Below are 27,209 nucleotides of genomic sequence, written 5' to 3'. Positions count from 1 at the left end.
AACCCGTAGAAGAGCGCGGTGGAATATGTTCTAAGCCTTCTCCTCAAAGGAAGAAGAAGCCTTAGCCCAGCAGTGGGAAAGTTACAGGCTATTGTTGTATACAAATAAAGGCTGCATGGATTTGTAGCAAGAATGCAAGTAGTATTTCCCCGTTGAAACATAATTCCAAATTCAATTCTATAGATACGTTTAGTTTACGCATTTATGTAACATATTTTTTTATTGAATAGTGAATTAATCAATTACCTATAACTATGTAACCCTTCGCTTATCAATATGTATACGCCCACAAACTCGTATCGCTTTTAAGCGGGTTTTGATGACAAATATTAACGATCATTTCTGATGTTAACACTCTTTTTGATATGAGTAAACTAACATACAGACAGTCATCATCATCCTCCTGCCCTTTTCCCAATTTTATTTGGGGTCGGCGCAGCATGTCTTCTCCTTCAATACTTCTCTGTCAGACGTCATCTCACAAGTAACATTCTTTCTAGCCATATCGTCTTTCACACAGTCCATCCATCGTTTCCTTGGTTGTCCTCTACCTCTACATCCATCCACATCCATGGTCAAGGCCTTTACTATTTACAATTATTTGCAACCAGTCGTCGCCTGTGGGTTCGCTTACATTTTGAGGCTCGTTGTCAGATCTAATACATAGTGATCTATGTCCTTCGTGGGTTCGATAAATGATTTATAGCAAATTTTATCAGATTCGGTTCAGTAGTTTACCCGTGAAAGAGGAACAAAATAGACAGACAGGGTTCCTTTCGCATTCATAATATTATAACAAATTTTCGAATTATTCTGTTTCTGCTTAAGTTTAATTAAAAATGCATTCATTAATTCCTTTTAAAGGAAAATAGTTGTCGCTCGCAGTTTCGCTCGCGTTTTAGGGTATTTGTTGTCATGTGTCAGGCAAAAAAGTAGCTTATGTCCTTCCTTGGAGACTGAAACTTCAACTCAAATTAGCAAATCAGCTTCATACCAAAATTCATCAAATTCGCTTCATTGGTTTGGTCATGAAAGAACGACAGACATATACATAATCTATAGCTGCTAATATTATAAATTATTGAAGTGTTAACTTAGTATGGGAGGATACCGCTTGGTTACGTAACGTGTTACCTTACGTAGCTTTTACGCATACGGCAGTATCCGTTTATATAATAAAATTCCGCAGACATTTTTAACTTTGCCGTTTCTTAAATTCAAATCGTTTAAAAAAATACATTGGTAAATAAGGCATATCATTCGATACAAGATTTTGTAGATGATAAAAAGGCGTGGAATTCATGTTGACTTCCAGGCAGGATTTATTAATTTAAATAATTGTATTAACTAACATGACTTTGTATTTTTTAAATGTTAAAAAAAGAGTAACTATTGAGTTTCTTGGCGGTTCTTCTCGGTAGAAACTACTTTCCGAACCGGTGGTAGCTTCACTTAATTGTTAAATGACGATTCAAAAGTGCTTGTAAAAGCCCACTCGGATAAAGTTTATTCTGATTTGATTTGTAGGAAAGCTCTTTCTATCTCACTCTTACCCACAGCGATAACCATATTTGAAACAGATGTTTTTTTTTTAAATTACTCTTATTATATTGACCCCAGAGTATGACCGTACTTTGCCACACAGCAATGTGAATGAAAATTAATTCAACGTTCGTAAACAAGATTGCAGATAGTAAACAAATAATACTAATCAGCCCACATTACGGTTTCGCTGACATTTTATAATCGCATCAAGCGAGAACATGCTTACAGGCACATGCATATATAATTTAATGTAGAATAAGATCGATTTTGAACGTTTGATTGCAGTTGAATCAGCTGTTTCTCGAATATTAGACAAACTCTACCTTGACTGGTTACAACAACAACAACCTGTAAAGTTTCCATTGCTGGGCTGAGGCCTCCTCTTCCTTTGAGGAGAAGGTTTGGAACATATTTTACCACGCTGTTCCAATGCGTGTTGGCTAATGTAAAAATACACATGTGCCAGAATTTCTATTAAATTAGTCACATGCAAAATTCCTCACGATGTTTTCCTTCACCGCCGAACACGAGATGAATTCTAAAGACAAATTAAACACATGACTATTTCATGGTGCTTGCCTGGGTTTGAACCCGTAATCATCGGTTGAGATGCACGCGTTCTAACCACTGGGCCTTTAGTCAGACAAGGCCTAGTTTTAGTTATTAGTTTTATTCGTACTATGTATATACTGTTGGCTCTAATGGTCTCTGCAGTGTTAATAGATGAAGCGAATTAAACTTAGACGTTAAGGCTTCAGATGCTCAAAATTGATGTCAAATCAAATCAAATCAAATCAAAATAAACTTTATTAAAGTAGGCTTTTACAAGCACTTTTGAATCATCATCTTACAACCAAGTGAAGCTACCACCGGTTCGGAAAGTAGATTCTACCGAGAAGAACCGGCAAGAAACTCAGTAGTTACTCTTTTTTAACATTTAAAAAAATACAAAGTCATGTTAGTTAAATACAATTATATTAAATTAATATATCCTGCTTGGAAGTCAACAGGTGTTAACTCCACGCTTTTTATCATCTATCGATTGCGAGTTTCTGATTTATTTATTGCTTTAACAGTGACAATTGTATGGTTTACGCTGAAAAATGAATTATGACATTATTTTACTGATTCGTTTTTGAATCTTCAATTTCAAAGTCAAGTAAAGTTGACAACAGACGACACCCATGTGGTAGAATATCGTTGAATGTCTGATACACATGCAGGTTTCCTCACGATGTTTTCCTTCACATATTATAAACACAAATTCGTCACTTCTCTTATCATCGGTGTAAAATTGAAAATACACAAATTTTAATCACATAGATTTATACTTGTCGTAAAATATGCTCATAATATTCCATTAATTACACGATCACAATTATTGTTTCTTAAATCTCTTTGCCAAGTGTGTATGTAGGTACCTACTAGTTTTCACATTATATAATCTTTTTGCGTCAATTAAAGAATTTCTTATTTTTACTACATAAAACAGACGCAATAAATAGCTTATATATTAATAGCTTAAGCCAATTTATGTGACAGTGACTATGGGACGATAGATACACATAGAAATCGGCTATGGTCTCATTTTGAAGAGCTTAAGCCGTAGACGCGATTGATTGATTGGTGACTGCAATTTGCTTTAATTGTTATAATTTAACAAAGAAAAATTTTAGAGAGAGAAAAAGAGGTTCGAAAAACCCAAAAAAATAGTAGTAGTGTAGATCCATTTATAAATTAAGTGTATCCGTAATATAATCTTAGCAATTTTAAAAAACGTAAACGAAAGTTTGGATCGATTGTCATTTGTTTCTCAATCACGCCCGTAGATTGCATTACTGAGTTTTGACGTGCTATTTATATAACTAATATCGTGTGTGACGGTAAACCTCGTTACGTGACGTACGTAGGTTGTATGTGAATGTCCTTGTATATATATATTAAAATACATACGTAGACAGACTTGCAAATGGACCACACAAAGGTAAGACATCGCACGTGACATTGGCGAAATAATGTGCCGTTTTGGCACAAAAAGTAAAAAAAAAGTATGATCAAAAAGTTTGGTCAGACCATTGCCTATAGGCATTGGAACTGTACGAAATATTTACGCCCATCTATACTTATATACATATATATTATAAATACGAAGGTTACTGTGTATCTGTCGGTCTGTTAGTCATTCACGGTCAAATTCTAAGCCGTTTTCTTTTAAAACCGCGGGCGATAACTAATTCATTCATAAACTAACTGTACCAGCTTAAATTCACCAAACGTCTCTGCTACTGCTCACCCTGTTGTATGCAAATCAAAATTATTCTCGTTTTTAGTTAAGACTTATTAAACCAATATACATAAACTACCTGTAAATAATAGAACTTTTACTTTGATACTTTTGAAATGTAATTTATTTTTCATGTGATATTGTATCTACTGTTGGTTGTCCTAATAAAAATAAAATCAAATATAACACTTATACCAGAAAATGAAACATGTTTCGGAAAAGGTTTTAGTGCATATAATTAAGTAATTATATGCGTGTGAGTGATTAAGTAATCAGGAGCGCTTTCTATTATATACTGATGATACTATATATTCATGCTCTCATATAAACCTAACCTTCCTTAATAAAGGAACTGTATTACTATACAATACTATCCTTAAACCTGTCTACCAGATTACTAAACACAGGATCAAACCTTAGAGGAATAGATTCACACAGACAAACTGATCCACATAAGTAATTAAATCGCGTCTGAATTTATTCATACATCATCCTCCTGCCCCTATCCCAATTTTAATTGGGGTCAGCGCAGCATGTCTTATCCTTCCATACTTCTCTGTCGGACGTCATCTCACTAATAACCTTATTTCTAACCATATCTCCTTTCACACAATCCATCCATCGCTTCTTTAGTCGTCCTCTACCTCTATATTCATCCACATCCATGCTCAAGACCTTCCTTACACCGTGGTCCTCATTCCTCCGCATAATAAGAGACCAAGCACCAAGTACACAAACCGGCGACTTCGCGCCGCCCTCGAAAGCTAAGCTATCTCCACCACGCGATCCAGCTTGGTGGGGGAAGTATTCCACTTTCACCAATCGCCCTCCCAAATTTGGCGCCCTGGGCCGTCGCCCCAACGCGCCTCTCCCTAACGCCGGCACTGGGTTTCCACATAGCTTCTCGGTTACCGGTGCCACTTTCAAACTTCCTCTTGTATACTCATTACTTACTCTATTATATGATATCCATTCGCGTAACACCAGACATTCCTCTCAGCATTCTCATCTCCGCAACATGCAATTGTCTTTCGGTCATCCCTTTTGTAGCCCAACACCCTGATCCACATAGTACAGAATATAGTTATAGAACATATAGTTTGAATTTATTAGTTACCTATACAAATATTACCTTGAAGTTACAATAACAATATGAGTGACGTATAAATAAAACAAGGACTCACAATGCTTTTATGCGTTGCTTCAGAGTACACAATAAAATCAAAATACATATTTATGCAAATAATTTCGCCATTGCACTAACAATAACGGAATATTTGCATAAATATATATAACATATATAATAGACGAACAGCTAGAAGTAATCTTTTACGTGTATGCCACCACTGAAACTAAATTTAAACGCGAACGAAATCACGGGCACAGCTAGTTTAAAATATTTGTCGACCGAGGCATCGGTTCATAAGGTTGATCGGGAGGTATTAGGATAATCATTACATAGTATAGAACGAAGTCGCCTACCTATGTACACTTAAATCATTAAAATTACACAATGGATTTTGATGAGGATTTTTAATAGATAGAGTAATTCAAGAGGATGGTTTTTGTATACAATACATGGACAATACAGTAAAAATTCAGTAACAATTTTAGAATCTTTTATAAACACATTATTTGTGTTTACATTACTAACGTTGGCTAAACCTGATCTATTCCTAGGCGCCCCATACACCTACAATAATATTGCACAATATATCTGCATGCACAATGTTGAACGTTTAGGGATAATATTGAAACTTTGCACAATAATTGAACAAAAGATTGAGCGAGCTTAATTTTTATTGTGCAATATTTTTTTCTTGCACTGTGTAGGCTTAACATTGCGCAATGTTTTTCATTTTAGTTTTCGGAGCGATCACTATCGGTCAGTCACAGTATTACCAGCGCGGCTGCCGCCAAAACTTCGTCGCCAGACATGTTGTTCGCACGAAAATATTTTTCAGACTGGTATGTCAATTTTATTGAAAGAATTTATTGAACGTTTGGAATCAAAGGGGTTATGCAATATTGATGAGCTGAGATGGCCCAGTGCTTAGAACGCGTGCATCTTAACCGATGATTGCGGGTTCAAACCCACGCAAGCACCACTATATATATGTGCTTAATTTTTGTTTATAATTCATCTCGTGCTCGGCGGTGAAGGAAAACATCGTAAGGAAACCTGCATGTGTTTAATTTCATCGAAATTCTGCCACATGTGCATTCCACCAACCTGCATTGAAACAGCGTGGTGGAATATGTTCCAAACCCTCTCCTTAATGGAAGAGGAGGCCTTATCTTTACTTTTTTTACATTTGAATATCGACCACAGACTAATGATCATTAGTATTTCGACGTATTAACTTAAAGCAACGGTCATCATAACACACATCAATGCCTTCGTGCCAGGGCCGGATTAAGCATGTCAGGGCTCCTAGACAATACGCGTCTCAGGGGTTTACCATTTTCTAACTTACTAAAGTATTTTATAATTCTATATTTTTTCTCAAAATGTTCATCATCAATATTTCGTTTTAACAATTTCGTCAACGATAATTTTTATAACGTCTCTTCCCAATTACCTGACTTGCCTAGGAACCCCCAACAAAGCGATACCTTTAGCTTTTTTGTCTACATTACCTCATTGAAATCAGGCCACACTTTATGCACTAACTAATAACAAACTATACTTTATTAAATGAAATGGCTCAAAATGTATGCATGATCTACAGAACCACACGACAACCAAAACCAAGCACAATAACTTAAAGAAAATCACTCACCGCCGGGTAACGTCGAGATCTGGTTCCGTATGTAGACTGTCATTTAATGATATATAATATAATATTAGAAATACTATAACAACTATGATCATTATTTGATTCCTCCGCGAACGGTACCATCTCTTCGATATGGTCATTGTCATCTGTAAAAAAACAAATGAATTTAATACATATTTATGACCACCGGCGCATAAAAATTAATAGATAATATTATTCTACTGGAAAACAGTAATAGTAAATATCGTTATGCCATCGTGAGCCATTGTAATTAAAGACATGTTATACATTTACTGAGCCGAGCAGCGTGGTGATATATGCCCCTAACCTCATTCTCAAAGGGCGAGAAGGCTTTAGGCCAGCAGTTTACAGGCTGTTACTATAAATATTGAATATTCAGCGTTATATACTTTACGTAATGTTTCCCATCGACATTCCATATTCGAGAATCAGCGTAACACCTTACTCGATCATTATGGAAAACAACGCAGTTTCCAAAGCGATCGCATTGAATAATTCTTCACAAAACAACGTGGGAATCGTACGAGTTGCAACATAAAGACCATCGACGAATCGAAGGGAACTTTACTTCTAACTCACGCTTCGAGCAGTATACACTAGGTTAATTAGTTGATAGAATAAATATATCCTTACTTCTTTTTTTAAACCGTAGAGTAGTCAATACTCCTTGGAGGATACCTTAGTGCCCAAGGTTGGTGACGCATTAACGTTGTATAATAGTAAATATTTGTAAGTGTCTATTGGCTCCGTGGAACGTCACTCAAATGAATTTCGAGGCCGAATACCAATATCCAATATAATTATATCGATACACAAATAAGTTTATCGATTTCATTTAACAAAGTCTTTTTAACCAGCAAGGCAGAGCGAACTGAAAATAACCGTCACGTGAACCAACAACATTGTGTCCTCTCTTTTTCTCCGTGTCTGTCTCTTTTCCTGTTTAACAGTTTTATTTAAAACTATTTATAACGTTCACTATATTTATGTATTTCATTATTATTGTTTTTTTATATAACACCATAGCGAGAGCAACTTTTATTCAAGCAGACGACCAACGACACCTCTATTTTGATGCATATAAATAAATAATAATAATAATAAATATTGGACAACATCACATACATTACTCTAATCCCAATGTAAGTATCAAAAGCTTTTGTGTTATGTAAAATCAGAAGTAACGACGGCACCACGAACAACCAACAACTTTTCCTCCAACGAATCGGGCGGGAATCGAACCATGGTATAGCGCACCCATGAAAACCGGTGAACACACTATTCGACCATGGAGGTCATCAAAATATCCTTTTTAATAATTATGTGTAAGATATGCAGATTATACGGAAAAGGAAGCATCGGATTCAACCTTAAGTGTGCATCCTGAGTGACGACGCAGCACACAGACATGTGTAACATATATAACATATACAAAGTGCTATATAGTGTGCGTGTACGAGACCGCTCGTAGATCGGACAAGATCAAACATTTCGAATATTCGTTGCGTGTAACGTTACACAGTGGACCGGAATTAATTCGTAGACTTAGGCATGATATATTTTATCTAATAAAAATAATTATAGAAATGGATTCTACGATCAAATTGAACATTATATTGTTATACAACTTACGATTTACGTATTTCTTTTGAATGGTATGAATATTTAAAAAAAATTTGTACGAATCACGAAAATCTGGAGAGCTGTGTTGCTCTCCAACTACGGATTGAATAGTTACTCTGGACGATTTATTCCTCTATTTTTGCATCGAATCCGGTAATAATATTTTGCGATATCGGTATAATACAGTGTTTCTTGTAAATTGGTCAATGGGTGAAACTCAGTTTCCAAAAGAGATATCGGAAGACTTTCTTAGATAACAATAGTTCTTTTTTCACTTGGGACACACACTAAGATATTAGACGGACGGTAAATTTAAGTATGTCCCCTTACGATATTTGTTATACTATCTACAATGGATAATAAATAAGAAATCCTCTAGAGATTTCAATCTAATTTTTATATAATTTGTATTTACAGAGATACTAAAATATCTATTTACTTAAATCGCTTCTGTTATAGATTACCTACGGCAAACACTGAAAGACTAAAAAGTTTAACATTCATAGTCCTATTTAAAAACATATTATTAGTTGTTAACTATCAGAGCCCAGTTTTTAATGTTCAACCTTATGGACAAAATACATAAGGTTCTATCTTCGGTAGAAAATGAAGCTTTATAGAAGGTCAAAATTTGGACCTATTATCTCAAGATCACCTGTGCATTTCCAGGTAAGTAGTGATTAGAATATATTGTATACTTCATAATATTTATAATATTTCAAATCAATGATTAAAACTTTTATTGATGCTTTGTCATAATATTGTTATTGATAAAATTAACAATGTAATATTGGCTTGTTATCCAAAAAATAAATATACAGATATAACACTCTTATTACAGAATGTGTAATGGTATAAATTTTTTTGATTCTTAGGGAGAAATATATGCAAAAAAAAATAAAATAAAGCAACATGTAGCATCAAAAGGCCAATAAAAGGGTTTAATGTAAGAAACATAATTTAATAATGTTTCTTACATCCTATTCATATTATTCTGTAAATCCTAAAATAGTCTAATTGTTTAATTTAAGATAAAGGTTTTTTTTTAACTCCATCATTGCTATATTATATAAATTAACTAATTATAATTATGTTTTAACAAATATGATAACAAATACTAATTCTCACAAAATTAATGGGACAAATTATGTTAAAGTAATCTTATCTGCCTAATTTTGGAACAGGCAATTATAATTTAAAATAATTGTCAAGGAAAACGATCCAAAATATTGAAATTTTCCTCATATCTATTTAGTTGTTGTTTGATTCATTCACTTGTTCTTTGATTCATTACATGAAATTATTAATTTATCTTTTTTTTTTATTTTTATTTATATAACAGTTATTAACTTTAAACATTAATAATATACATATAAGAATTAAAATCAGTTAGCATTCAAATCACTGAGTGAAATTGTGGCAAGAATGCTAGCATCATTTCCCCATTGAATTGCAATTCTGATACTCCAGGGAATTGAACCAACATCCTGGCACTAGTCGAGACATTAATAATAATAATATTTATTAAATACTGTTCTTTGCCCAAGCCTTTTGTTACTACTGAGTTTCTTGTCCATTCATCTCGGTAGAATCTACATTCCAAACCATTCCGTTGTGTAAATCGAGGATGTCAAGGTAGTAATGGTTTACTTGAAAAAAATTATTTGCCTTTTGGCCAGATACCAACAATTCCCAACTATTTTGTTTTTCATGGTTGGTTACAAAGGTGAGTGAACTTGAGTAATGAAAGGCATATGTCACACTATCAAGATATTGATGATGGTTCATAGAATGTATCAGATTTGATTTATATTTTGTAGTATAGTAAATTTGGGTGAAAGTGACCAATAACTATCAGGTTCCTTATTAATCATCCTTAGATCACTTTCTAGTGAAAAATATGCAATTTCAGCCAGTTAGTAAAATGTTATTTGAAGAAACAAGTCCACGGCCCACCAATTCTGATAACTTTAAAGGAAATTAATTTGCATTGTTAAGGTTGTACATTATTGGATCCTAATTTAGTTTAAATTATAATTAGAAATTTTATAATACAAAATTCAAACTATGTTTCAAAATTTGTTAAATAATGTGTTAACAATTTTTTTTTTTTTGTTTTTGTTTACAATATATGTATCAAAATGTATATTAACTATAATTTTAATTAAATAAACGTTTTACTTACACGCTGTTATTATATTATCCTTAATCCTATTGAAATCAAATCCACATATAATAGCACTTTTTTTAACACAAAATTTAAAAATATTTACTATGTACGTATTTCAACGATAATTTGAAATAGCGCGCTTATTTAGAACCGTCATCACCGGAATATAATTGAAACATTAGATTATCGCAATAGTAAACTCGACAACTTATATACGGAAAAATACCTATAGTATCGCGATAAACAAATGAAATAATATGAATGACCGAATCTGACGCGCTAAACTTGACTTGACATACAGAGACTGCAACAAATTTTACGTCAGTCAATCTACTGCATCGAATAGCCATATTAAAAAAAACAGTGCTGCTATCTTATCATATTTACATAAAAATATTTGATATTATATTTGTTGCATATTATTGTTTGCATAATATAATATTATTAAAATTTATTATAAGATAGACTTTGCATTTTATTTGTTTTGTATGGTCGTAAGTAATAATAAAAATGAGTTTATCGTATACTAATAGTCTTTTATTTTTTATTGAACATTGATAAAATATTTTTAATTAAACAATCAATTTTGGAATTTATTATTGTCTTTTTTTCAATTGACTGGCATAATGTATGTGTTTTCTGGATTTAATAATTTAAATAGTTATTGATTTGCTTAAAACAAGGCTATTCTAGATATGGCCTTGTGCACGTTACGAATAAGTTAACAAAAAATGTTTCCAGTTTGTTTTGATATTATCATATTAATAGTGAGTAGTGTCGAGTCATGCCGAGTTTGCGTGGATGAAGTATATTAAAACAGAAAATAATGTAACTTATATATTTAATACTAACGTATTATTGCAGGAATAATTTAAAGATGAAAACATGTTTAGTTCCGGGGAATACCCCGTACATACAACCGATAAGAAATATCTTTATTTAATTTGATTTTATTTTAAATTATATCAATACCTACACAAGATTTGAATATCATATAGATCTAAAGATGAAAATAACTTATTCATTCATATGATATATTCCCTTTAAGAATGTAATATTTCAGATCTACGACAGTTTTGTGAATTATTTTGTTGTTTAACTCTTTTAACCCTATACTGACTTTGAATAAATATTACTTTTCAATAAATATAAAGTACGCCTAAACGCCTGTTAAAAAATAGTCAGTGAACCCATAATACGTAAATGTAAGAATTGCCTTTAGAAAATAAAACATCTGGTGTCATTTTCTTTACGTATTTTTTATGTTTTATACCAGTATTGTTTTAAATTCGGATTATGCGTGGTTTCCAAATGAAATCCTTTTTAGTTGTGTAACAAGAAATATCAATGTATGTTAAAAAGGATTTGTTTTTTTTTTTTCATTAACATGTTTATATAATCGGTTGATAAATCTAATATGTTCATGTAAAATATATTAAAGATAATCATATTAGGGGTTCTTCGATTAAAAAAGGAAGAGTATTATTTAAAGTACGGTATGGATAAAATTACCTTAATAATGTATTGTATAAAATGTCAGAAACATAGGTACGCGCGATCCTTTTCTATAAATAAGTACTTAAATGGTCTTTATTTTATTGACACTTTTATATTTATAAAAGTTTTCGAAAATAATTGGAGCAAACTTATAATAAAACATCATGGCCATAAAACCATCGACCTTACAATGGGCCTTACATAACAATGATATACAATGGGTACAGAAAGTTTTATCGACATATGAGTTTCACTTCCCTACATTAGGTTACATCTCAGTGATCATTGGCAGTTTGGATTGTAGTGACGTCTGTCGAATTTTCAAGTAAGTTTGTTTTGTTTCAAGGTTTTTTGTGCTTAGGGCTGTAATTACCGATTGGCACCGGTTTTGTGTTGGATCTGGATTTCTGGATCGGAATTTTAAAATACATTAAAGTTGTGTGTTGTTTGGAGTTAAATTATTATTAATGTTTATAAACAATCTTCAAAGTCTTTACTTATTTTGAAAGACTACATTTTAACTAGCTAACATCTAACATAAAAAAAATACAGCACTAGATTCTGAGTTTTTTATAGATTTATTTCCAATTTATTAGGTAATAAAAAGGGGGAGGGGGTGTTATCAATTCGTTTGTATTTATATTATCATTTGTTACTTCATACTGCGGCATTTAAGAACTGACTTTCAAAATATTTTTTTTTATTCTTTCACATTTGGCCCTATTTAAATTTGACTTATGTTATTTTTTTCATTTCATTTCATCATTAATTTCATATACAATAGTGTACAAATTAATAAATTGCTGACATAAGTAAGTAGTTTCTTGCTTTAAGTAAATAAATCTAAATCTTTACCTGTGATTGTGCTTTGAATACTTATATATGGTATAAACTAATTAGTTTTCAATTATCTCTGACTCATGTAGCTTAAGGCTGTACAAGAAACCGCTATTATTACCCATGGATAATTACTATACAACCTATAAGGCTGAGTCTTTTGAGGATATAAAAACAATATTGCTTTATTGTTAAATAAAAAAAAAACTCCTAAGTCTTTTAAGGAAAAAAATGAATTACTTCATTGTAAAAAAAAAATTATTGTATTTTGTTTATACAATATTTAAAGCTTAACTCAATGACATTATAATTAGGTACGGTAACAAATGATCGGTATTAAAAAAGGGTCAAACAGACCCGCTATGAGACACGTGATCGAGCCATCGAACTTGCTGTTGCGATAGTGACCATAAAGCCACGAACACACGTGTCTACCTATTATTTGCTTATAGTACTTACATATAATAAAATGCCATCATGCTACTGTCTTTAAAAAATATAGCTATATTATTTAATTTATATATTTTTATCTGCACTGCTAATACTATATATTGCACGTATATTGTTACATGGCACATGGCATAATAATCTCAGATCTTTTCCTGTAAAAATAATTTTCAGAGATATTAAAAAGTTCACAAAAAAAACCTCTTTTCGGCTGAGTACATATGCGTGTTTATATATCCAAAAAACTTGTTTTATAAATAATAAACAAAAAATATTTATTTTCCAGAATGATGAAGATTTTAATAATTCTAACGATCGCGGCCATGACATCGGCAGATAAGCGATGTCACGGCATAGATGTTGCCAATAGATATTACAATTTAAACATTATCAAAGACGGAATAAACAATATACACGATTTGGTACTAAATCGTAACGATAACACAGTATATTTTACATTCGATGACATATCTAAAACACCAAGAAGAACTAGAAGACTATTGGGTCACTTAAACACAGACACTGGTGTAGCGACTGTTATCGATGGTATACGCAACGCAACAGCCATTGCAATCGATCATATCAACGGTAAAATATACGTTGGTGGATCAGACGGTCTCTACAAGATAAACGAAATGAAAGGAGTCGAGAAACTGCCCATACACGACGACATTAAATCTATGCATTTCAAAGATAATTTATACTTTGTAAATCATAGAAGAGAAGCTTACAAATTCGAAGATGGCTTCTCTGCATTGGTGCCTGAGCTACGTGGCGTGGAAGTCGATAGCTTAGTATTTGACGACGACAATAACATATTCTTCACTCAGAATACTAAATTGTTCAGGATAAAACTTAACACAAGAGCTATAAACACACACGAAAGTTATTTAGCAAATGCAATCTCAACTGATTCGTATTCCAAAGTTTATATATGCACGAGCAACGGTTTGTTCGTTTATAATAAATATAAATATGTTTTCGATAAAGTAGCGAATCTGAATAATCTCAAAGCGATTACATTTAACAGAAAGAACGAACCCGTGTACGCTGCAGCTGATTATATCGTTAAACTTAGTTTAAGTGAAATTGGTTGTTTTGAGGATTAATTAATAGATATTGTACTTAATTAAACTGTTAATACAAAGAAGAAGAAGACTGTTTTGAAGATACTAATTGTGGTTGACATGTGATAAAGAAGGTAGATCGGTGCTTCAAAGACTTTGCCATCTGTAATTTGTCGGATTACAAGGTACTCCTTTGTTAAAACACCCATACTATAGAGTATCTCATCGTATAGAGTATCGATAGTCCCACATTGGCTTGCAAAACTTTTATCTAAATAAATTACTGAGAGTCCACTGTATACTAGGTATAAACTATTACATTCAAGCATTAGAGTTTAAGTTTATTTGTAAGGAGTGTGACGAACTGTAGTTAGTAATTACAAAAAAGGTTATAGCAATTGTCGCTCTTAAATAAAAAAGATAATTCATAAATAAATTAAAAACATAGATAATTTTTTTTATATCTGCATTTGAAACAAAAAAAAAATGTTTGTTAATTTAATTTTTATTCTACACCCCTAGTTCTAGAAGAACAATAATTTAAAAATCTAAAAGCTTGTCATACATTAAATTGAAATGATTAATGTACTGTATAAAACGAAGTTATTTATTTCGCCAGTTTGCGGTAAAACACGAATGTTTGGTGATTATTTTTTTTTAAATATCGAATATATAATCTCGTGCTTTTGTATCAACTATTTGTAAGTATTTGGTATTACTTTGTTTCCGAATCAAAGAACACAAAATTGATGCCTCGGCTTATTATAAATCGTAAAACATTCTGAAAATAGAGACCGATTGAAATCGCCCCGGGCCATTGTAAATATGCTGCTGAATATTAAAATTTTACGCAAAAGACGATACATATTTTACAGAGAAGCCTAATATGTCGATACATATTTAAAAAAAATATTTTTAATGACGCGATTTGATAAGAGCAGCCCTAATTCAAATCAACGCTGTCCAATCAATTGATTTTTTGGTGAACGCCTTTTATATTCTGAAATTAAAAATCTGTTAGATAATAATTTGCTAAGAACACATACAGATAATGTTTTGTTTTTACTGTTTTTGATGTTTAAATGTATGTAATTGTCATCTTAATTTTATGTAGGTACTATTACTATTAACTGCAAAAAAGTTTTATAAATCAATAAAATATACACATGTTATCACTGTTGTTTTTGTTTAAAATGTTCCAAATGTATATTATTATTTTTAAAAAGCTAGAATGTTATAGACCAAAGAGTTTCATAACTTTCTACGCTACACTGGCTGAAAAGAAAGACGGTAATTTGTGTCAATTAATCATTTGTCAAAGGTATAAATAAATAATCTTACGCGAATTTTGACGTGGGCAAAATATTTTGTTCACAATTAGTAAAGGTCATTACAATGCAAAGAATATTAATAAAGTATTAAATAAAATGGAGATCAAGTGGACACTTTCGTCCGCCTTATGGAAGGTAAGCATCAAAACACGTGCTAAAAAAACCCATAAAAAATAAATATTCTTTAGAAAATTAACTTTCTTTAATTGATCGAATGTAGTTTCATAGTTTGTTTCTATCGAAAATAAATCTGATGTTTTTGTATCTTGTTGCGTTTTGTTCTCAAAATACCGCAAAAGCCTTTTTATTCTACATAGTATAAAACAAAGTAGCTTGCCGCTGTCTCTATGTTTAATCATTCAAATTACGCAAAGGATTTTGATGCGGATTTTTTTAATAAATAGAGTGATACGAGACGAAGGTTTTTATATACAATACATGGACAATTAGTTTACGACTCACCAAAAATTTTAGAAGCAATGTGATGTCGAGTATAAAAATATTATTTGCGCTTACATTACAAACACTGGCTGAACCTGATCTATTACTATTATTGCACCCGTACGAAGCCGGGGCGGGTCGCTAGTATAATATACAGGGTTATTGGTGTAAGGTTTTCTTTAATAATATCTTTATTAGTAAAATGTTTTTATCAACTGGTCACACTGGTGGCCTCTTGGCGGCGCGCGGGATTCAAATCGGCCATCTTAGAGACGCGGACGCGGGAAGCGGATTCTTGGAAAATTCAGTTTGAAAGTCTAAAGTTATATTTTAAAATATATTGTATGTGCAACTGAATATTGGAGTTTAATTGAAAACTTCGCCGACACCTACTGGAAAAGCGTTTTTACATTGGTAATTCGACGTATATCTGTTAGGAGGTGATAGGGTAATAATTTTAACTAAACCCTGGATATTGACAAAAATCCAGTGTTTACTCATTTATTACAATTTTTGAAGTGGCATTTTTGACAAATTTTGAAAAAAGCTAAATAACGTGATAACTCAAAAATGGTTCACCTTTGGATCATGCATATGGGGGGTTAAAGTTATTGCAAATAGTCACCCCTATCACCTCCTAACGGCTATACGTCGAATTACCAATAACCCTGTATATAATATGTACATTAAACTAGCTAGCTTTTGACGTTAAATTTTATTGTTCGCAATTAGTCATCCGATATTCAAATGTCACCTATTGAACATTAATTGTACCTTCACGCAATTCAGCTACGACCTTGTTTTCCAAATCAGATCAATTGTTCATATAACAGATATACATATAGCTTCTATATATGTTACCTCTTTCTATATCTGTTTTCCTCTACCTTAAAGTTGCCTGGAAGAGATCGCTGTTAGCGATAAGGCCGTCTCTTGTACATCTTTCCTAACCGTGTCTATGTCTATACACCACAAACATATGCTAACAATAAAAAATAAATAATATATATATATAAATAATATATATACATAAAATATCTATCTATATAAAAAGTATGTACATAAAAGTCAGTACGGGCGAGAGCCTCTGGCAAGAAGACATCGAAGGCGGAGGAGATCTTCGATCTACAATAGTTAATAAGCTGATAATGTTAGAATAGTAACAACTGTAAATCTCTGTACGCCAAAAATTGTCACAAAAATTAAAAAAAAAAGACACTGGCAACTGTAAACCCGTGGAAGTAGCGTAATAAAAAAAAAAGAAACCGTGTCTATGTGATTTATTTACTGGTGTACAATAAAAAGTAATTCGGTTATTTTTTTTTGATAACTTAATTAATTGCATAGATAATCGTTATAGTTATAGTTTTTATTTTACGAATGTCTAACCCTATCCTATTATTTTAGTTTTTCATAATATTGAAACGAACAATGCATCGAGCGAAAAAGAATTATTACTGTGTCGGAGTTATAGTTTTTATTTTGACGTTCACGACATTGTATTTGTGGAAATGGAATGCGTGTAATGAAATCATAGAAGAATCTAACCAACTGTAAGTCTGTATATCATAATTATTTAACGCCTTAACGCAATTATAATGAACGGAAAATTGAAAATTGTTTTCAGTTTTCGTAGTCGGTGTTATTTGAAAAAAAAAGAAAAATATTTTTTACTTGAAATTAAAGGACCAAGGGAAAAAAATGTTCTTCCATTATGTTTGTTTCGTCCATTAAGGGTTTGGAACATATTCCACCACGCTGTTCTAATGCGGGTTGCTGGAATGCACATGTGGCAGAATTTCGATGAAATTAGACACATGCAGGTTTCCTCACGATGTTTTCCTTCACCGCCGAGCACAAGATGAATTATAACACAAATGAAGCACATATATAAAGCGGTTTGAACCCGCAATCATCGGTTAAGATGCTCGCGTTCTAACCACTGGGCCATCTCAGCTCTTTTTCTCATCCACTCCATTATTTATACTAACACGCTGGTGTCACACATACCATCTATATCTATAATCTATAATGTAATTAAAAATTAAGGTTTCACATTTCGAAAAATCGTTACAGTTTTGCGTTCGCGATAGTAAGTAAGAGGCAAGATGGCCAGTGGTTAGAACACGTGCATCTTAACCAATGATTGCGGGTTCAAACCCAGGCAAGCACTACTGAATATTCATATGCTTAATTATTATTTATAAATTATCTCGTGTTCAACGGTGAAGGAAAACATCGTGAGGAAACCTGCATTTGTCTAATTTTATAGAAATATCGTGGTGGAATATGTTCCAAGCCTTCTTCTCAACGGGAAAGGAGGCCTTAGCCTGGCAGTGGGAAAATCTACAGACTATTGTTGTTAGTAGTATGAGTCGTAGTGACAATCTTGGAGAGGATTTCATATAATCTCACCATCAACAGATACCAAAGCGATTCCCATACATACCAAGATTCTGACGGAGGATGTCGATTTCCAATCGTGTATCCATTTTCAAGAGTAGCGAAGAAATTCGACAGGGTAATGCCGAAAGTTATCTGTGACGGAGAGGATTGGATCGTATGTAATGTACGTATGTAGGTAATTTGTGTTAATTTTCTTTCAAATTCTTTATCAGGTGGCCACTGAGGTATAAAAGGAGAGGCAGGTGCTACGTGACCTCCATCTAGTCTCACATATGTGCATCTTAAACAGATTTTTTCCGCGACTACGGTTTCATAAAAATACCTACAAGACCATACAGAGCCGGAAATTTACAGTCAATTGTTTTTCAACTTTCGTAAACATACCAGAAAGTCGGACTGAAAAATTTAAATTCATTGTCATCAAGATATCTCTTAAGTTATCAATATACCCAAAAAAGCAATTATTCGCGAAACTCTTTACTACTAATAATGGTGATTTCGTATTAATCATTGCAGATGTCCGTATGCCAAGTAACGAAAAACATCCTCAATAAGATGAGGGATGTAGAATGTCATTACAGAGATATTAAATATATAGACGATCACAGATACGTGATAGCTCCCGCTGTGAAAACATATAATGATGGAAAATACATTTTGAATGCGAGCGATTGCTTCAAGGTTTCGTGCTTCGGTTATGATAGATATGGGTATGATATATCTGTATGTATAATATACTTTTTATAAATCCAAACTCAGCTCGATTAGATATAAATAGCTTTATTTAACATAATAGGTTCAATCGGCATAATTCCAATTTGTACAATCAATCACCCTTAATTTGCATGATAATCCCGTTTAAAAACACCGGATTCTAACCACCGACCGCTCTCTTCTGTTTTTTTTTTTTTATTTTTCCTGTCATCTCACAATCTGATCAGTCATCCAATAATATATATATATATATATATATATATATATTAATAGGAAAGGTGGTGGAATATGCTCCAAGCCTTCTCAAAGAAAGAGGCCTTTCCCCAGTAGGAAATTTACAGGCCGTTGATGTAATGTATAATGTAATCAATCTTCATATTATATTAGGTGTTCAAACTTTAGATGGGATACGAGATCCAAGACGTCTAGTAGTGATGTCTGCTTCAATTTTAATAATAATTCAGCACATATCTTCATATACAACAACAACAACTTCATATGCTAAATATAATTTAATCTATACAGTTTTAGTATATTATCAAAGAGGTGGCATGGTTACAATTGTGGTATACGACCCATCGAACCTTCTCCATCGCCCCCGGGGAGAGAGAAGGCAATAAATGTTTTAATACTGGGCTTCGATTCTGCATCACGCAACGGATTCATTCGGAAAATGCCCAAGAGTTATAAATTTCTGAAAGATGAATTAGAGGCTGTGTTCCTTAACGGGTAAGGGCGTTCATATTACCACTGAATCTGACATATAATACTATTCATGTCTTCTAAATATTGTTAAGACTTACAGTCATTACTTACCTTACCAGTCATCAGATATTCTACCGCTAAACAACAGTACGCAGTATTGTTGTGTTCCGGTTTGAAGGGTGAGTGAGCCAGTGTAACTACAGGCACAAGGGACATAACATCTTAGTTCCCAAGGTTGGGGGCGCATTGACGATGTAAGGAATAGTTAATATTTCTTACAGCGTCATTGTCTATGGGTGATGGTGGTCACTTACCATCAGGTGGCCCACATGCTCGTCTGCCAACCTATTCCATAAATAAAAGCTTATATATGATTTCTTACTTCCGCGAGCTTAGCTTTAAGATTTTTATTACATTCTATATCAAATACTTCTTTCAATATATTTTTAATAATAAATAATGCAATTAAAATTATTAATTAATAGTTTTAAAGTTAAGCATGCATTTATTTCTTCAAATACTCTACCAACCTGAATATAAAATGACCTTTTAACCTAAGATAACCAGTGTTGTTGTCTAAAGTACCAAGTAGTACAACGGTACCATTCGCAGCGATGGTGTTTACTTTTGTAACGAGTGGTAAAGTACCGTGATACTGTTGGTACCACGGAATTCGGAAAGGCACAAGCAGAAATGTTGTAGGTGTAACCAAAAAAGTCTCGTTAGTTTTAAAATAAATAACGACCTTAGCATTCTCCAGCGTTTTTATGTTTTTATATTAAAGTATACTGAATTACAGAAAAAACACGTAAAAACTTAGATTAATCGGTACTGAATGTAATGAGACCAAAATTGTCTCGTTTCGTAATGGTTAAGAACAGTGAAAACACTATCGAAAGAAAAATTATTCCAAAGGAAATGTGTTTACATAGCATACATAGGGACAGACAGCGATAAGCGACTTTTTTTTATACTATTTAATGACGACATAAGTCTTCAGAGCACTCCAGCTGTGTTCCATATTGTAACCTTAATAGTTATATCTTTATTGACAGGTATAACATAGTAGGAGATGGAACTCCTGACGCTCTCTTTCCGATCCTATCCGGTAGAACTGAACTGCAGCATCCGTATGCGAGGCAACGTTATTCCAAAGAAATTTATCTCGAGCCGAATTTGTTTATTTTCCACACAGCTAAACAGGATGGGTAATATGTACACATATTCATCATTTTATTCACCTCATATTGTTTTATTCAGTGTCAATTTTATGTTGATTTTTCGTTATATATAATAAATGATATTCCATTTATTATATATAACACACACAGATTATTATTATCATAAGAATTTTAACATCATTCCGCTATTATACTATATAAAGACATTAGATTGCTAATAAAGATTTGTTTTAAGTTTAAAAGTTACTAGTTTACTAGTGTTGTAGACACTATTGGTAATTGGGCGTATTCTCGTTTGAAGATATTAGGGGTGAATATTTTTAATAATTTTAACCCCATAAGCATTATACCAAAACGAACCACTTTGAGCTATCACATTTTTTTAACTTTTATCAAAATTAGTTAAAAATGCTTCTCCGAAAAATTATTTAAAAAAAGTATCTATTAAAATCTATTTTTTTTCTGGTTGAAGATTCAAAAGCCTACTTGAATAAAGTATATTTTTAATTGATTTGATTTTACCCCTGCATCAACTCGACTCCATATTCATGTGAAAACTTCTATTCTAGATATCAAACAGCTTACTATGAAGACATGCCCTGGATAGGATCGTTTCAATATCGATATAATGGGTTCAGTAGACGACCCGCTGACCACTATCTTAGATCTTTCCTTATGGAGGAAACCAGTCATGGCTCTAAATGGTGGAAAGGGATTCACAGGAGATACTGCTTGGGAGCGACACCACAATACCAGTTTCTGCTAAACTTGACCAAACAGGTAAGTGTTTTTATGTTATATTAGCTCTTAATCGGACAGAACTAAATATTAGTTTTTCATGGCTCATGATATATTCTTAGATCATGATGGATATCAGTGTATATAAAATAATATATATGACGGAGACGGTCATAAATACCTTAGCTAAACGAAGCGCGGCACGATTCCCGCGAGACGGCACCACTATCGTTACGTCTCAACGCGACTAACTTTTTGCTACGACGGAGCGTGCCCGGTGGATTCGCTCAGAGACGACTCACTTACGATTCCGCTCTCGTGAAGACCAGTACCTCCATCCTAGGAACTGTCATTCGCTTCGTTGCCAAGTGTGATACAGTGTGAATTAGTGTATTAAGTGCTTTAAACGTAGAATAAACGCTTTCCTGTATTCGCGGTTTCCTCTTTGCTCGATCACCCTAGTAATACGCCCCTATGATGTCTGACGATCGTACTGATGTCGCTGTCGATCCGACATATAAATTATTAAAACTGAAAATGATGAAATGTATTTCATCTAACATTATTTTTGTCTAAAGAAATACAACCTAAAAAGTTGCCATTTCAAAAATATTTTAAAAGGTAGGAAAATACTTTCCAGTGCCCGATTAAGGGTTATAATATATTTCATTATTGTAATGACATATTACAGCAATAGAATGAGGAAATTTTCAAATTAGTAAAATATAGAAAAATTAGAAGTCCAAAACTCATTAAATTCCACTGTCTGATTGTTTTATCTTTATAATTTCGATACATTAGCATAGCCAAAAGGCTATACTAGTATAACTAGATTCTCCCACAGCTTTTTCTATCTGGAGTTCATATTGTGACAAAATGCTTCAAGACCCTATTTACAATGCTGAGCTTGTTTTTTTTGAACCCACTCAAAGACTAAAATATGAAGCCTATCCTTGACATTTCAGCTTTCTTGACAGCTCACTACCAAAATTTATCAAATCGGTTCAATTATTTTGCAATATTAGTCCAGATTACAGATACAGAGACAGAGGCTCCGATGATCATGAAGGTTTTATTGAACTAAATAAATGTTGATGACATTTATAATATCTTTCAGTTCATGAACCTAAGCACCAAGCGTTTTTGCTTCACGTTCATCGCTGATATATCCCATGATGACTTCAATCTCATATCCACTGCTGATGATGATGTAGTCGACTTCCTCGGCCATATGAAACGGAGTGGGAAGTTGAAAGACACCTTGCTTATTGTTATGGGTGATCACGGGCCTAGGTAACTTAAAATAGTCTTTGTTTATAGCTAGCGACCCGCCCCGGCTTCGCACGGGTGCAATACTGATACTAAATATACTACAGAATTTGTTTATTTACGACACCATATTAGAAACTTTTTAAATGACCAGTGTTTCTTTACTATATTGTCTATGTATTATATACAAAAACCTTCCTCTCCAATCATTTACCTATTAAAAAAACCGCATCAAAATCCGTTACGTAGTTTTAAAGATGTAAGCATACAAAGGGACATAGGGACAGATAAAGCGACTTTGTTTTATACTATGTAGAGATTTATACCTGTGTACAGTCTCAAAGAAGTCTTATATAAGCAGGGCCGTATTTAGGGGAGGGCAACCGGGGCAACTGCCCTGGGGCCTCCACATTAGTGGGGGCCACAGTTTTCAGCAAGTTAACAAATACCGAGATATAGTCAAATTATAATAATGTTATTATTTAATACTTTAAAAGTTACCGATACAAGTAAATAAATCATAGCTTACTGATTGTAATAAAAAAGTAATTAATTCATGATAATATAATTATTAGGTTGTTCACGCTTCTGTTTGTCTAGGGCCCCCACTGCTTTGTGGCCCGGGGGCGTTCAGACCTTTAAATCCGACTCTAAGTCTATATAAGCGAAGTCTCATTAAGGGAACTATTTCATCATTAGGGCGCATTTATGTGTCTTAAACTATCAATGGTACGAGAAAGTACCAACAACAACCTTAACCTTTTTTTTATATAGTTCGACACATAAACATTTGAAATATTTTGCCTTCAGATTTTCACCAATGCGTTCGACATATCAAGGCAAAATAGAAGAGAGAATGGCTTTCATGTCAATCATCCTTCCTGAGAGATTAAAAATGGAAAGACCAAGTGCACTCAAGTCTTTGAAGTCTAATTCTAAAGTACTCACGACTCCATTTGATATACACACAACGATATTAGATGCGATGGGCTTGGAGAATTTGTCCAGTGATTTTATTGTACCGAATTTCAAGATACGAAGAGGAATGAGTCTTCTGCAAAAGGTAAGGTGTTTTACCAATTATTTTCAACAGGCCATAAATAAAATAGATACAAAAGAAATACAAAAGAGAAATAATTATATAAGGCATACTTTTATGGTCTTGAAGAGATTTATTTCAACATGCCCAAGTTTTTTGGAAGATGTAAATAAATTTGTTGTGAAGATATATTGTACATGTTTCATTATTTTATAAAATTTGGTTTATACTGTATTTTTGACAAAAATAATGATCGCCCGGACAGGGACTTGAACCCTGGACCCTTGGATTAAAAGTCCAATGCTCTACCGACTGAGCTATCCGGGCTCATACTAATAATATTAATTTGTCAATTACAAACTATAAAATACTACTGAAATAATCAGACGATACAGTAACTAAAGAATCGTTTACAATTCCGCCACAAGACCAACGAGATTATCAATAATTTCATAATTAGTACTTAAAAATGTCTTAACAATTAAAGATACCAAGAACTCGTAGTTGTGACGAAGCAGGAATACTTCCACATTGGTGCGTCTGTCTCAATACCAAATGGTACAATGTTCTTAAAACCGATAGAATGTATCAGAAAACAGCGGATTCTCTCAGTGAATATATTAACAATATCACGGATGAGAAACGGTGAGGTTCACTATTTAAAATTAACCTTTAGATGTCATTTACTTCGATTAACATTTGCGGATATATAGGCCTAAAGCCTCCTCTCCCTTTATGGAGAAGGTTGGGAGTATTTTTCCACCACGCTACTCCAACGGGTTGGTGGATTTACATGTGACAGATTTTCTTTAAAAATAGACACATGCAAGTTTCTTCACGATGTTTTCATAGCAACATTAAAACAAAACATTAGAATAGAATATATAATTATAATATGTTGCATATCACTACATAGTATAAAACAAAGTCGCTTTCTCTGTCCCAATGTCCCTTTGTATGCTGACATCTTTAAAACTGCGCAATGGATTTTGATGTGTTTTTTTTAATATATACGTTGATTCAAGGGGAAGGTTTATGTATAGATAAACACTGATAATTTTAGAAGTTTTAAAGTGATGTCTTAAATTTTTGTGTTTAAATTGCACCTTGCCCCCGTACGAAGCCGGATGGGTCGCCAGTTCGACATAAAACAATATTATATATTTTTTTAGTTCCATGTGCGCCAAAAGAAAATTAACGAGTATAGAATGGGTGACACGCGAAGACTTGACAGAAAAATCCAGTAATCATTTAAGACCAAACGTATACTATCAAATAATGGTAAAAAAATCATTTATAGAAGTATCATTAGTAGTAGATACTATACGTAAATAGACGTTTTAGTTTTTATTTTTATGGCCAGTGTTCTACATCAACGAATCTTTGGTGTACTAAAACCTTTTTTATTTATAAAATAAGGAAATGCCGAGACTTAATATTTATTGACATTATAATAATACAAACTGTTTTCTGAATCTTCTTTCACGGGCACTAGCTTGCCCGGATTTTCTATACAGACATGTTTTTGATCCCGAGTGACAACTGCTCTCGAAATATAGCTGAAAGTATGACTCACAAATTTTAATTTAATGGATAATATATGGATATCAGTTTGGTTCCGATCCTATACATATAAAATATACGATGTTGTATCGTAATTGAATCATAAACTTTTTGCAATTGTTATTAATTAGTAAAATTGTAACCCCTGATCTTAGTAGTGATCTTAGTATCATAGTAGCCGAAGATCGATCACAGTGGCGTGCAATTGGAGAGGTCTAAGTCCAGCAGTGGACGAAAATGGGCCGTTGATGATTGATGATAATGATGATGATCTTACTTGATTTATTTTATTCTAGCTGTGCCCGCGACCTTGTACGCGTTTAAATTTAAGAAAAATATGTATATATATTATTGTAGCATAAGTTACTCCTTATTATATAAGTTATCTGCAAGTGAAAGTCCCGTCAAAATCGGTCAAGCTGTTCCAGAGATTAGCCGGAACAAACAAACAGACAGAAATTGTAAAAAATGTTATTTTGGTATATGTAACGTGTGTATATGCATTGAGGAAAAAAATGTTATTTTAGTATTAAAAATAGACACTCCAATTCTATTATATGTATATGTAGATTGTCTTCTTAATTAATAAACAAATGTCTAATTTATTCTAGATCGTAATGAGTCCTGGTCGAGCTGTGTACGAAGCTTCCATGCTATACGATGCAATACTAGATACGTTTGTTATTTCGGATAATGCTGTTTCTAGAATTTCAGCGTAAGTATTTGTTATTTAAAAAAATATGGAAAATTTGCAAATAAATAACAAAATAAATAAATGCCAGCAACTTCTCCCCGTGGCACACTTCTGCATGCTAATAGAAAAACACAATAAATATAGTAAATGCCACGAAAAAGTGCTAAAATCTAGCACATGTAACATGCAAGTGCACTTATTGATAATTTTAGGGCTTAATTAAACACAAAGCTGAACCATTCTTGATGTTTACTTAAGGTTTTATTAGAGAGGGCAGCTTTTTCAATCGTATACTTTTATATAATAACCTTTGTGCAAGGCCGTCTGGGTAGGTACTCATCAAATATTCTACCGCTAAACAATAAATAGTACCCAGTATTGTTGTGTTCCGGTTTGAAGGGTAAGTAAGCCAGTGTAACTACAGGCACAAGGGACATAACGTCTTAGTTCTAAAGGTTGGTCAGGTTATAGGCGATGTAAGGAATCATTAATATTTCTTACAGCACCATTGCCACCTGATGGTAAGCGGTGATGACCACTTACCAGCAGGTGGCCCATATAATCGTCCATTAACCTATTATATAAAAAAAACGTATGTTCTAAAGAGTGGTTCTTGACGTCTCGAGAGCCTCGATAGCCCAGGTTGTAAGCGTGAATTCAAGCACCATTGAATTAATGTGCTTGATTTATATTATATTAAAAAATCTTTACGGCGGTGAAGGCAAACATTGAGAGCAAGCTTAGATGAGAATCTAACACGGGAGTAGCGTAGTAGACGAAACATTTTAATCAAAAGAGAGATGAATCCTTTCCATACAACAACAACAGCCTCTAAATTCCCACTGCTGGGCTAAAGG

At 33.0% G+C, this 27,209-nt stretch overlaps 3 protein-coding genes and 1 non-coding gene across 5 annotated transcripts in view; 2 read left to right on the top strand and 2 right to left on the bottom strand.

Moving 5' to 3' along the window:
• LOC124540808 overlaps window positions 1-10,748 on the bottom strand; it is a 34,342-nt gene extending 23,594 nt beyond the window's left edge. For both annotated transcript variants that reach the window (XM_047118527.1, XM_047118528.1), the window contains exons 1-2: window positions 10,439-10,748; window positions 6,613-6,755 (exon numbers count right to left, since the gene is read on the bottom strand). In XM_047118527.1, coding sequence (XP_046974483.1) covers window positions 6,613-6,755 — 143 coding nt within the window. In that variant the 5' untranslated portion in view covers window positions 10,439-10,748. The remainder of the gene's footprint in view (window positions 1-6,612; window positions 6,756-10,438) is intronic.
• A 1,321-nt stretch (window positions 10,749-12,069) lies between these two features.
• LOC124540727 lies at window positions 12,070-14,342 on the top strand. The gene is made up of 2 exons (XM_047118409.1): window positions 12,070-12,245; window positions 13,491-14,342. Exons 1-2 carry the CDS (start codon window positions 12,085-12,087, stop codon window positions 14,311-14,313), a joined length of 984 nt encoding a protein of 327 aa, XP_046974365.1. The 5' UTR covers window positions 12,070-12,084; the 3' UTR covers window positions 14,314-14,342.
• Window positions 14,343-18,567: 4,225 nt separating this feature from the next.
• LOC124540676 lies at window positions 18,568-24,744 on the top strand. The gene is made up of 8 exons (XM_047118345.1): window positions 18,568-18,603; window positions 18,966-19,159; window positions 19,689-19,892; window positions 20,924-21,076; window positions 21,619-21,829; window positions 22,905-23,080; window positions 23,867-24,119; window positions 24,583-24,744. Exons 1-8 carry the CDS (start codon window positions 18,568-18,570, stop codon window positions 24,742-24,744), a joined length of 1,389 nt encoding a protein of 462 aa, XP_046974301.1.
• On the bottom strand, window positions 24,350-24,422 carry Trnak-uuu. The gene has a single exon. It is a non-coding gene; the product is annotated as a tRNA-Lys (tRNA).
• Window positions 24,745-27,209: the final 2,465 nt, after the last annotated feature.

The sequence above is a fragment of the Vanessa cardui genome, chromosome 26 (genome assembly GCF_905220365.1).
Source record: "Vanessa cardui chromosome 26, ilVanCard2.1, whole genome shotgun sequence".
NCBI classification, from domain to species: Eukaryota; Metazoa; Arthropoda; class Insecta; order Lepidoptera; family Nymphalidae; genus Vanessa; species Vanessa cardui.
Note: the sequence above shows the minus strand (reverse complement) of the source record. Positions and strands in the feature narration are given on the sequence as shown.